We start from the raw sequence: 13,888 nt of genomic DNA, 5'->3' as shown, positions 1-13,888 counted from the left end.
TTTCTCTGTGAACGCACCTGTACAGTTTTAGCTGGCCAAGCTAGCTCGCACTAATTGGTAAGTTAAAAAAAAAAAAAAAAAATGACGAAAACCCAAATTCCTGATTACTGTCAGGTACCAACACAGTAGCTACTGTAGAGGATGCAACAGTGGGTATGTCCATCTCTGATGTGCAGTTTATAGAAAAAAAAAAAGTTCAGTAACAAAAACCAGAGCATCTCGTCAAAGGGTTTTTATTCAGTATATATTACTGAGATCATTAAATAGACTTGTTCAATTGACAACAATCTAAACACAAATAAAGAACCATGTTTCAGTGTTCTTTAATATTTTCACATCAAAAATGAAAAAGAAGAAGCACTCTTTTATTAATAAACTGGTAGATGGAGTTTGATGGGATCTATTATTTAGGAAGCAAAGGGCAGAGAGAGGGGTTTTCACTCGTACATGTTTTTAGATTTAAGCATCTCGGTGGTTCTGTTGATCAAAGGTGAGATTTTTCATTTATGCAGTAATCTCCAGACTCGCAGATCTCGCCCTGCAGCCAAATGTCACCTCATTACTTCACAAAATAATACTGCTCAGCAATGTTCAGATGTCAGTATAAAAGACAAAATATGAGTTTATTATGCGCGACCTTCATCTGTATGGCATTGTTCTTTTAGGGGCTCTTTTACATTGGAGCAACTTTTTCATTTCAAAGTCACGGATATTTGAGACAGCAGTAACTGGGTTTTTGTTATGTCAGTTTGCATCCTAAAGATTTAATTCATATGAAATGAGCAATCAGAAAACAAACCCTCCTTCTCAAAAAGAGAAAAATGAAAATCTTCAGGCCACAAACACGGATGAAACCAAACCCTCAGAGAGGAGAAGGCGGCTGCTATCGGCTGGAGGAAAAGATGCTGATGTAAATAGCAAACAGGAAGTAGAAAATCGGGAAACAATCCAGGGTACTACATGAACATGTCATCGTAGCCAGGAGGGGGCATGTGGTCTGGATCCGGCCTAAAAAACAAAAACAAGAGAAACACACAGAGCTGTTGTTACTGTAGCCAGTGGAAGGTGGGTGGTTCGATCCCCGACTCCTGCTGTGCACACGTCTTAAGTCTACTTGGGCAAGGATCGAGTGTGAGTGCACAGATTGGACATAGATAAAAGTGCTGTATGAATGTGTGTGTGATTTGGTGAATGAGGAGTAACCAAGTGCTCAGCTGAATAAAAAAGTGCTGGCCCATTCACCATCGTCATATTTTATATACTGTCATTTTTTCATATTTTGTCTTATTTTTATTTTGACTCCTGGTGTTCAGGCTGAGGCCTGCAGGGCAGGGTTAGGTAATGGAGCAAATACACCGCCTGCCAATGATTAGTGGAGTCCACTGCCTGCTGTTGGACTGATTTTTGCTATTTTATTTGGAAAAGTTTTCGGTGTGTCTCCTTTATAATTCAAGATAATGCACAGTCAACCTGGAAAGCACAAAAGTTCTTGTTGCAGTGATTTCAGTTGTTCACAACACAAAGCAGAGGCTCTAACAATTAAACCCTCTTTAGTGCTTTCTGTCCTTTATTTTGGGCTGAAAAGCTTCATAACAGAAGCAGATTGAAAAACTGTGTATGCATTTCTGCACACTCACAGCACTTAAGGCTGCAAACAGAGGCATCCTTCATCTAATTATTTTCCTTATGGTTGTCTCATTTGTGAGTTTCATCTATATCAGTTTGGAGCTAGATAAATGCCAAGCAGGCGATTTTGCTTTGCTTCATTGCATTTGCTGAAAATGCTGCTGGGGACTCCTCTGCCTCTCCAGCAGGAACTTGAGCTGGACGGTCGCGGCTGTTGGACTGACACCGAGCGACTGGAACTTTAAACACACAATCTTACTACAGAACTAAGACGGGTTTTTTTTCCAGGACAACAGGCAACCTTTACTTGTTTATTAAATCTGGTTTATTAGTCTATTTAGCTATAGAGTCACTAAAATCTGTGTCTATAAATGAGGCTGGAAGGTGACTAATATACTTTTTTTTCTGTCATTATCTTCACGTTTATATCAAAAACAACAACTTTAAGGCAACTTTGCATGATTATCTAATAATCATGCAAAGTTTTATTTTACAATGAATCTTGAAAATGGCACCAAATGTTTCTGTAATACATAAGAAATTACACAACTGTTGTATTTAATTTGCTTCAAAGCTGCTTTCAATTTTCTTATTTGTTCTGTGAAGAATGTATCTTTCAGTGGAGTAAATCATACAAATCTAAGATGTTGTAACCATTATAAGCCTTTATTTGGATTGACACAGAGTCAAGAGCTGCCTCCATTATGTAAGGTGGCTCCTCAAAACTCTTTAAATTGCTAAAATGGAGAGGCCATCTGGTATTACTGAGATTAAAATGGGTGCAGCTTTGTTGTGTTTCATTTCTGCTGAATTAAATCTGGTGAAGCTGCAGCTGAGAAGTAAAAAAAAAAAAAAAGAATCTTTAATAAGACCACTGACTGATTTAACGCTGCTCTTGGATTTGGATTTTTGATCAAGTCGAAAGATAAGATCTTTTTTTTTGAGAATTTATTTTATGTCAAAATTCAAAGTGTCTTTGACCCTTTGAGAGGTTCAGTGGTGCCTCACAGCTGAGGAGCTGTTACAGCCTGAATTAGTGCAGACAGATGGAGGCGTGTGTGTGCGTGTGTGTGTGTGTGTGTGTGTCTCACCCTGGTCTGTGACGTCCGACGGGTCCAAACGGATCGAAGCGAGCTCCTGGGGGAACGGCTCCAGGAGGCAGAATGTCTGGTATCCCACTAGACGGGTCAAAGCCAGAGCGAGGATAACCTGACCTCAAGGGGTCGACTATCATCCCACCACCACCACGAGAACTGAGGAGGCGAGGCGGAGTTCAGAGATTCAAGAGAAGGACACGTGTCAGCTGGTTTTGTTGACTTTGTCAAAGATAAACAGGCTACAGGTTTTATCTGAAAGTGTTTAAAAATAAATCACTAGTTAAGTAACATTAATGTTATTATAACATAAAAAAAAATCCTAAACAAGTTGTACTTTCATGATTGTAATGGATGACGACGGAGCTAAAAACCACCCACCGCGGAGCGGCGGTTTCAAAAGTATTATCCAGCTTACACCACGCTCGACATCCAAACAAGACTGTTTCAAAAACAGACGTCGTAAAGAGCTCCCCAGTACAGAAATCAAACCAAAGAACAAAACGCTAATACACACTAAACACAACAAATAAAGTCCACCTTGAGTTGGTTTTTAAACACGCCCACTTTATCAGTGTACTTGAAGCACAGGTTAGGGGGGATAACATCTTGCAACACAACCCAAAAACATATACAAATGGATGCCCTCTGCCCTTTTTACATTGTGTACATGTGCTGTGGGTCATACTGGATCACTTGACTGCCATTAAAAACCTCTCATGGGCCTTATTGGCTCTTCTGCAGGGCTCGGCCAAAAGCTCACCTTGTAAGTGAACCAGAAAAATCTTAAGGTGGGGTTGAGTTTAGCAATTATTAAAAACTGTAAGAAAACTAGTTACATAATAGCTGCGACTCAGTTTGGAGATGTTTGCTTCGTTCGAGTCTGAAAAGGGAAGTTGATGTTAAAGTGTCTTAAGCAAACTTTATTTCTAATGGCCAGAAGGAGACGACTCCTGGTGGTTATAAAGAAGTCTGTAGGAAAACGGCACTCTCTGAGACCTCATTAAACACTTTCCTGGAGATTTCATGGGCTGAGTCGCCTGTTTCAGGTCATACTGAATAAAACGGGGAGATCATTTTGTAAATTATGGCCACTTTTAAAGAAAAATAAGAGGACTGTCCAGTGTTCGCCCATTACCTTCAGATTTGTCTGTTACTCTCATTAACCTTGCTAGTCTCATCTGGTTACACAACACTAAGTGCTGACAGCAAAAAGAATTAGGGCGAGGTTTTAAGAGTGGGTGATGTCACAGTAACTATGTCCATCTTTTATAACATCTATACTGTAAAAAACAATGTGCCATCAGCCGCCTTCTGGACGGGCTAAATTTAGTCTCTAAAAACCATAAAGCACAAACATACCAACATTACAAACGTGACGAAAGCGCAACAAAGCAAGACAAGCATTGAGCAACTATGACCACAGGTGTGTTTTAACCAGGTTTTCATGTTTACATAGAAGCGAAGAGTCCCTGAATCATATATAGTGCGACTTGTAGAGATCTTTTAAAATGTTAATATCTTTTTCTGACTAAAATATGTTTGATTTTGAACCCTGTATGCCAAGCAATAGCTCTCTTTATGAAATTTATACTGGTGCCACTACCTGGACTAATTGTAGAAGAGTAATGCCTGCATACTCCTGGGGTAAAAATATCAATCAGTTATTAAAGGGCAGCTTTCAACAAAAACTTGGGTTTGATTAATTTGCTTTACTTCCACATTACAGTGAGGTATTTTGACAAGCTGATACTTAAAGCTACATATGGGGAAACAAGGAGATCAGATTAACCTTCAGTGATTTAAAAAGTGTCCTGGTGGAAGGTACTTCAATACAAAGCTTGTGTTAGCACAATAGAAAAGCTCGAGCTGATAAAAAATTAATGTTAAAACTAAACTTAGATTCTGAGTCTGCAGCTGCTTTTGTTTGTCATCTTTTCTGCGACTCTCTGACATCTGAGCTTAAAGCTTCGCTTTCAGCTGGACACGCGCCAGTAATCCAGAGCTGTCCGCTGCTGTGAGGGCCGACTGTTCATCCTCAAATCCCAGATTAGGGAAAACCCAGGAGAATGCTTAAATGCATGTCTGAGATTGAATTCCATAAACAGATTTAAAGGATTTAAACATGACAGGAAGAGACAGACTCACCCAAAGGGATCCAGATCTGCTCCTCCAGCTGCAAACGGAGGAACCATGGGGTCGGGCCTGAAACAAACACACACACACACACACACACACACACACACACACACACACACACACACACACACACACACACACACACACACACACACGTAAACATCAAAACCAGTTAAATACAGGATCAGTCTAACATCATTTTACAATGGAAAACAAACTACAACAGCTAGCAACGTGTCAAATACGTGAAACACAACCGACGATCTTCTTCACCAACATCTAATAAAAATAAATACTTTATTTATGCTCAAAATTCACCACTGCAAGAGCGAAAACAATAAAAACACCTTACAATAAAAGTAAAATTATAAAAATGTAAAAATCTTATATCATACAATGAGCAGCTTAAACGTAAAACGAATGTGTTATGAGGTGGTAAAGACTTTCTGTATGTGTCCATGTTTCTGAGGAGATAAAAGAGTGAGAAAAATGAGTTCGGCTGCATGTCCGCTAAGTGGTGCAGAGGATGGTCTGGGTCCATTAATTATCCATAGCCATTTACCACACACAGCCACGGTCATTTGGAGGACCTTCGTCAGTTGAGGAAGACATCCCAAGTGCGGTGATTCAAACTGAATTCAATGATATGACGAACTCTCTCAGGCATGTTAATGCATTCAGCATGCGCTTTAATATTCACGCCACTGAAACGCTCCTTCGCAGCAGCGTGTTCGAGAGGAGACTACTTTTCAATCACAATCCTTCCACATTTCTGGTTGCTGCCATGACAACGTCTGCAAGGAGCACATCAAACTCCACTAACGGTGTTCCCTCTGAGTCTTAATCAGCTCACCGAGCTCGTCCATATCACTGACTAAGCGCCTCACATTCCCCATGATAATCAGTGGGACAGTTCCAGCACTGAAACCCCGGCATTTCCTCCTTTGGTCCTCTGGGATAATAGGAGGACTTACTTCAGGCAGTCAAATTGTCAGGACAACCAGAAGGTGAAGATTCTCAGAGCGAAACGTAAAGAAAAATCTCTGGTGAAAAACACACTTGACGGATGCTCAATCATCCAGGGAAGAAAATCCCCAAAAGCTGATTCTGTTCATCTGGACGCAACGTTTTCAGTGGGAGAAACTTTTCGTCACTCATCCAGGTGACTTCTTCAGTCTCAGCTGACTGCAGGTTTCCCCAATCTTATAAAGTGTACATTTGCATAATGACTTAAACTAGCATAACTGAAGGAACAATGGGCTGGGAGGTCAGTTCCTTGATCATTAATATGTAAATTCTCAAGGAGGGGGCCTAAGGGTACATCTCTCACCATCATACAGTGCGGTGATCGCAGCCATTCCCCAACTCTCTGTGAATGGTACTCATGGACATTGATCAGTGGCCATTGATCACGGGCTTTGATCAGTGGTTGTTGATCAATGGTCATGTGAATTTGCATATCAATGATCAATTAACTGATCTGCCAGCCCATTGTTGGAAACAAAAGGTTTCTGCCACTGAAAACGTTACATCCAGATGAACAGAATCAACTTTTGTGGATTTCCAAAAAGAGCTGTGCCAGACGACCATATTAGGGAAATCCTCTCTTAGTGACATCATTTAGAGCCAAGAGTAGAAAAAATAGATCAGTTGTCATTTAGAGTGGTCTGAAAGCTGTACGTAATTGTACATACATGGACCTCATATAATTTGAACATTCCCTTTCCAGGCTTGTTTGAGACGACTGAATCTGGTTCTTTTTAGACATTAAAAATGCTCAACTTTGGGACGATAGTTGATGTAGAAAATTTAGTTTTATTGCATTTTGAATGCAGAATATTGATGTCCATTTGACAATCGCTAGCTGGTTCATTATTTTACATACATAGTTACCTTATTGATTATTAAAGTATTCTGATTCTGGTATATTTAAAAGAATGCAAAAATTAAAAAAAAATTACTTTTTAAAAGGCTTCCCAAATGTGAAAACTTTTGGGAAGTCAGCTTTTGGGAGACTGAAGGACTGAGGAGACACAGTAAAGGAGTTGTTAGCACTGTCACCTCACAACAGAAAGGTTCCTGGTTCAAATCCCAGCTGGACTTTTCTGATTGTAGTCTAAAGGACTTTAAGTGGTCAGCAAAAAGCAACACGTTTTAAGAATCTGCGAGTTTAACTTTTGAAAACTAATTCTGATTCTCTAACATTTCCTAGATGTTTGGGGGGTAACAGTTTCCATCTTAACAAAAACATGTTATCTATTTATTTTATAATTCTCATTTATTTATTGATCCTACAATCATTATTTCACTTTAACTGGATCCTGCAGCTTAGAATCATCAATGACTAATGTCATTTATAAAAGACAGTTGCTCTAAGAGTAACTTTAAAAATGGAAACACACAGGCATGCTTGATTCAGCTTCTAGTAAGACTGGTGGAGAGTCCCACATCTGATTCATCCAACCTTCAGGTCTTCAGGTTCTGCCCCCTCCCTTGTCTTGTCTTTGCTTTTGCCATCACTCTGCTTGTTTCTCTGAATTGTTACTCCCGAATCGTCTCTTAAGGATTCAGGAGTGCTTTCTTACTTTCTCTCCATTATCTTGGTCTGTTCTCCTCTTAACTTTTACTTTCTCCCATCTGTCACCGTTTCTCATCCTCATCTCCCTCCCCCTCTGTCTGCACCTCTCTCGGGACAAGGAGGTGACAGCAGGAGGTCGATAAAGTGCTGACATCATCTCGCATCTCATCTGAGCGGGTCATGGCTAAGAGGATGGGGGAGGAAGAGGAGGAGGGAGATGAGATGAGGAGTGAAAGTCAGAGTGATTCTGTCTCGCAGCTCTCGCTCACACATGTGCTCATGTTTCCATCACTTCAGATGACGTTACACTGACTTCATTTCCAGGATAACCACATTTAACATCACCAAACAAAATGCGCATTTTTATCAGAAAATGCTGCCATAAGTTAAATTTAAAGTCACTTTTAGTGGATGTTAAAGATTTTCACGTTTACTATAAATAAACAATGAACGAATTAAAAAAAACAAAAAAACAACAACCCTGCTCTCTTCAGCTTTTGTTCTATCAAACATCACCCATTAAAACACCAGTATGTGCCAATGCACTGGTGTTTCTTAAAGTTAACTAGTTAAGCTTAGCCAGGTAGTGAACCACGTCTGCAGAGATGGACTAGAGTGAAATTAATCTAAGGGACTGTTTGGTTTATTCTTACTTTATTCTGACTAATGATTTCCTGCTAACATGGATAAATTGCACTCCATCTTATTTCACAAAATAAAATGTAAAAAAAGGACAGCTAATTTATCCAAGCTAACTTATTTGCTACATCTACCTGCCATTTTTCTATGACTACACTATAACATCTACTGTGACACACTAAGCAGATTTTTGCAGATGAGCTAAATTTAGCTAAATTTAGCTCATCTGTTAGCACCATCCAACCACCCTGTGTTGGCTTTGCTTTGTGTCACTATGAATGACTAAAATACATACTGTTCTAGACAGAAAGAAAGCTGTTGCCAAAACATTCTTTTCCACCAAAGAAAAATATGTTTAAACATTTTTAAATGGAGCTTAATTCATATCGTAAGTAGTTTTTAGTTTTTCAAATGTGTAGAATCATCAGGAAAATGCCAAGACATCTGTTACAAAAGGTAGCCCAGACTCCCTGCCTTAACTATATGCTGAGCAATCGTGCTTACTTACAGTCAGCCGCCCAAAGGTCCATTTTCAGTAAGGAAAAAAAACTCCTTAGTTAATATCAAAGACAAAAAAGTTAGGCGTGGTCACAGCCCTGACCTCAGCAAACGCTTTCTGATGCCTTTATTGGCTCAATCAGGTCAAACTGCTTAAAACATGAATGTATTTGGTAAATTGTGGAAATTCTAATTTTCAGAAATGATGATTATCCAGGGTACGTTCACTAGGTAATGACAAGTTGTTAACCTGTGAGACGACAATATCCTCAGCTTGTAAGTCAGATGCACTCCAGTCTTATCACGTCTGTTTCAAAAGAGACTTAACACACCAGAGAGTGGCTCCATCCATCTTTGGTACTGTCTATAGCTACGACCATGGATCATGTTATTTAATGTAATTTGGCAAGCTACATAAAATAGTGCAGCGTAATAGTGCAGGACAGGTGCAGTATATCATCCCTGTTTTGGCTAATGGCCGCTTGCTTGCGGACTGTGAACAAATATGAGAAGGAGAGTGATGACTAGTGTTTCACTAAGAGCCTTCAGACCTCTTTTCTTTACAACACTGTGTCTGTACTTACTGCTCTCTGACTCGCCTCACCCTAACCTTACTCAAACCTTCTGCTTAGCCCACAGGGTTTTTATCTTTTTTTTAAATTGATTTTATCGTTAACTCTGTTTCCCTGGGTCTTTTCCTGTGTGTTATGAATAAATCTTCCTTTTTTGGTACCGGTAGTGGTTTCATTTTGTTGTATTTATCCGCAACACCTTAAAGGCCGATCCGTGAAAATACTGTCGGACACAAATCGGTCCGCGGCGCAAAAAAGGTTGGGGACCGCTGATATAGAGGATGTTACAAAGACACACACACTTATTACACTCACATTCATTCTCTGGACACTTACCAGAACGTTAAACTAAGTCTTTCCTTGTAATAATTAATTTATGGGAACTTGCTTTGTGTCCCCAGAAGGGAATGTATAAACAGATTTAGGTCCCTGAACATGAGTAAAACACACACACACACACACACACACACACACACACACACACACACACACACACACACACACACACACACACACACACACAGCCTGAGCTCTGTCCTCATTTGCCAACAGATGCTCCGTCTAGACGTATTACAAGCCACAATCTCAGCACATCCAGGGGTGTGTGTGTGTGTGTGTATCAAATGCCAAAATGTCAGTCATAAATATTAATAACACGAGGCTCTGATGCCATGAAAATGTTAAGGATTACAACTTGTTGGTTGTTCATTGATTTTCCGTCATGTAGTTCTTTCCAAGTCTGCAAAGTGCAAACAAATCTAAAATCGTTCAAGGTTAAACTGGACTTTTAGACTGTTCGAATTTATTAAGTGAGTGAGTAATGCACATTAATGCACACAAAACCGGAAAACCTGAACAGGCCAGACTGCCAATGAATAGACTAAACTATATTCAGCCTGAGTAAAACTAGAAATACCACAAATATAAGGTTAAAACTTCATGAATGTACATTAGATTAATTACTTGATCCTATGCTGGTGGGAGAACCTCATTAATGAGCAAAAGTAGGTGGATATAGAAAAATTAGTAAGCAAGGCATTCGTTATTATCTCTATTTGACTCATAGTTTCAGGCAGTATCCTCTTTTTTCCACAAATGCAAAAGAGAGAGAAACCAGGAACATTACAAATATGTGCCAACCATAACTGTGTGTCACACATGACATTAAAATGTACATATTTAACGATCAGTTCATGAGTTTTGTTGTAAAGTTTTGCATGCACAGTTTGTATCATCACCAACCAGTGAGGGTGTGTCCCCTGGCGAGGATTCCTGCTGGGAATACGGAGGGGGTCACTGTCCTCTCCTCTTCTTCTCTGCGCCTCCTCTTCCTCATCCCGCTGACTCTTCCTCTCTGCTCTCTGTCCGGTCGGTCTGTCCAGGGGGGGCAGCAGCTGAGTCTTCACCTTCTCTGACAAACTGTCTGCATCTTTGAACACACTGCAGAGAAGAGAGATGACTTCATTTATTTTTCAGCTCTATATGTTTATTTTCTGACTATACCAGAGTTGCTAAGCATGACTCACAATTCAAAATAATCTTTAGTTATCAAACAAACTGCCCTTCAAGGCCACCCTCCCTATCAGACAACCTTTTTATAATAGGCTTTTTCCAACAAATAAAAGATTTCAACAACAAGTGGGTATCAATCTGAGATGACCTTAAAAGGCAGGCTGAGTACGAGGCATACTTTATTACTATTTATACATTTCTTCCTAAAGTTGGAAAGTTTGTCCCTTACAGGATCCAAAAGTCTAACACAACAATTATAATAATCAGAACAACATAAGACAACAGAATAAAAGCTTAATAAAGTAGAGCAGCTCAAAAAAATAACCTGTCAAATGTGTGAAGCTGGTCAGTGTTCACGTGGTCGTTGATGTTCACCGTTAAGTCCGACACCTGCTGTGTGCTGGAGTTCTACACACACACACACACACACACACACACACACACACACACACACACACACACGCGCACACACACACGCGCACACACACACGCGCACACACACACACACACACACACGCGCACACACACACACGCGCACACACACACACACACGATCCATTAAAAAGATAGATTAACATGGAGAATAATATCTCAACAAACTAGCAAATAATAAACTGAACCTAAATCATATTTTCTTATTTTACGCAACTGTGTGTCAGATCTTTGCATAGATCTACATTTCTCCAGTCTTACAGTGCAGTAATACGACCCGTATATGAATGACAAAAACTAAAACTCACTGAACTAAACACTAAACTAATCGAAACATTTTAATCGATACAAACTCGAATGACCGAAAAAAACACAAATTTAAAAGTAAAGTGTTTGCGACCTCACCCCTGGCTGCAGTGATGTCTGCTCTGAACATCAAGATTCAAACTTAGAAAATCAGACTTGATTCCCTTTTAAGGCTTTTTATGGATCCTTACATCAGGACTGAAATGCAGGATAAACTGGTCGGTCTATATCAGTGCTCCAATGAAAAATAATCCAGAGGAAAAAATCTTCTTCTTAACCTCCTAAGACCTGAACTCTTTCATGGCATTTTAAATTTCTCTTTGCTATTTGGGCTGATTGGAACCTGATGAATTTAAAAACTAAGACTTACCAGATTTCTTTTTTTTTTTACATAATTTTTGTTTCTGAGAAAAACGAGATCCACATATGAGGACATTCGTTTTAAACTTTGATAGAACAGTGGCAGTATAACGTCCTCGTAATTATGCAAAATTTCAGGTTTCTGCTGTCATTAATAGAGGGAAAAAACCCACACACTACCATAATTTTTAAAGCACTATTTTAAATTGCCATTGTCTAGAAAACTAATTAAGATTCAAATCAAATGTTTATGTGCTTACCATCAGATTGAAGATCAAGGTGGAATCAACAGTGATTGCCTTGAGGAGCATTTGGGTGTCACTGTTGTTGGCTTTGTATCGCAGACTGTACAGCTCTTTGTTGTTACTCCAGTCAGCAGGCAGCAGCTCGGACTTCTTATCACTGCTGCGGGCCTGGAGCAGGAAGGTCACAGAGGCCGTGAAGACAGATAAAAACAAAGGGGGTCAATTCAATCAGAAACCTGCTTTTTCTTTTCACAATATTTGTTATCAGAATTTGGCCAGTTCACTGCAAATAACAAAACAATACATAAGAACTACAGCAAGAAATATGTGTTATTATTAGATATAACATATACTAATCTCATCACTAAGGTTGTAAGATTGTTGTAAAAAATTGTAAACATATTGCAGATTCTTGTGTTGCTGCAGTAAAACAGACTAAAACTAGCTAACATAAACAAGACTAACCCTATAATTAAAATGTGACAAAACAACATTGGTCAATAACGTAAAAATTCCACATAATAAAATAAAAAACGAACGTGGAAAAAATAAATATAATAATGATAATGATACACATAAAAATCCGGTAGAGTGAATTCATTTTTAGGTGCATAAAAATTTCTCATTATTTATATCTAAAGAAAAAAAAACTTTTCAACATGTCATCATGTTCAAAATAAAGAGAAATGTCTCATTTGGAACTGGGTCACTTTACTAAATGGTAGGTGTCATTCCAGAGTGTTTTTATGTAAAACAATCACACAGAGATGCCAAACGTTTCCCTTTTCACGTTAAATCTCATTATAAATGCTTCATTTTAAAAATAATACTGATTACCTGTTGATTTCTGTAAAATGAACAATGGGAGAGGGTGGAGGATAGCAAGGCTGCACACTAACACGAATCTGTGTCATAAACTCCCGTGGTGTTTCAGGATGACTGCCCCCAGTGGGTTAGCCAGCTAAAGATGACATGACAGTTTTGGTAAACTGTCCCTCTTAAAACAGATGCCGTCAAACTGAATATCAGCCATGACAGTTGGATTAAAGAAACCTAAAACGCATTTCTCACACTTTTAAATTCTTCGCGTTAACGTCAGCTTCACACGGGAGGTGATGCTTGTTTATGAAGCTATAGCTAATGTACATTGAGAATTACATACAGAACTCCCTTGGAAAAACCGACATTTTAAGAATTATTGGAATTACGGTCTGAAAAACATCGAAAACCACATACACAGAATCTTTTTGCTAATATTTAATTTGCATTCCACAATTTGGCGTAAGAATGATGTAAAAAGAAAATATTATCTTTGCCATAATGTGGGATAATTTAACACAAGATTTAGCTAAACTAAGCGAACTCACCTCGTCTCCTGAGCCGATGCACCTGTATCCGTTCTTTATCAACTCCCAGTGAACAAAACACACAACGGCGTCCTGCGGGCAGGTGATGTTACCTGCGACACAGGTGTACAACACCTCCAAGCCAGCCATGTTTTCCTTCAATCTGCCAACATCGGTACAGTTTCAGGCAAAAGAAATGAAAACGAAAGTCTGTGTAGCAGCTTCACTGAGTCAAGCTGCAGTTCGGTGCCAAGCAACAGGAACCATTTCCGCTTCCCGGCTTTTCAGTTTAAAAGCACCAGAGAGCTGACCGAACGGTACATATCTGCAAATATCCAGTGATATTATGTGACGTAATGACCTTTTTTCATTAAGCTTTATTTCTATTTCATTTAGTATTTTTAGCTTCAATTAAGTTTCATTTTGATTCACTCTCAGATTAGGTTTTCTTATTTCAGTTCAGTTTTTCTTAGTTTCTTGGTTACTTTTACTATAATGTGAGTGTATTTGTAAGGGGGAAATTTAGACGAAGTATTAAAAT

General features: G+C 39.1%; 1 protein-coding gene across 1 annotated transcript; it reads right to left on the bottom strand.

The window, feature by feature from the left end:
• Positions 1-217: 217 nt before the first annotated feature.
• On the bottom strand, positions 218-13,619 carry psmf1 (proteasome inhibitor subunit 1). Its single transcript, XM_014411127.3, has 7 exons — positions 13,369-13,619; positions 12,017-12,169; positions 10,984-11,066; positions 10,389-10,586; positions 4,869-4,925; positions 2,718-2,879; positions 218-1,008 (listed from the first exon to the last, which is right to left on the bottom strand). The coding sequence occupies exons 1-7, from the start codon at positions 13,495-13,497 to the stop codon at positions 957-959; spliced, it is 834 nt and encodes a 277-aa protein (XP_014266613.1). The 5' UTR covers positions 13,498-13,619; the 3' UTR covers positions 218-956.
• Positions 13,620-13,888: the final 269 nt, after the last annotated feature.

This window comes from Maylandia zebra, linkage group LG5 (assembly GCF_041146795.1).
Source record: "Maylandia zebra isolate NMK-2024a linkage group LG5, Mzebra_GT3a, whole genome shotgun sequence".
NCBI lineage: Eukaryota > Metazoa > Chordata > Actinopteri > Cichliformes > Cichlidae > Maylandia > Maylandia zebra.
Note: the sequence above shows the minus strand (reverse complement) of the source record. Positions and strands in the feature narration are given on the sequence as shown.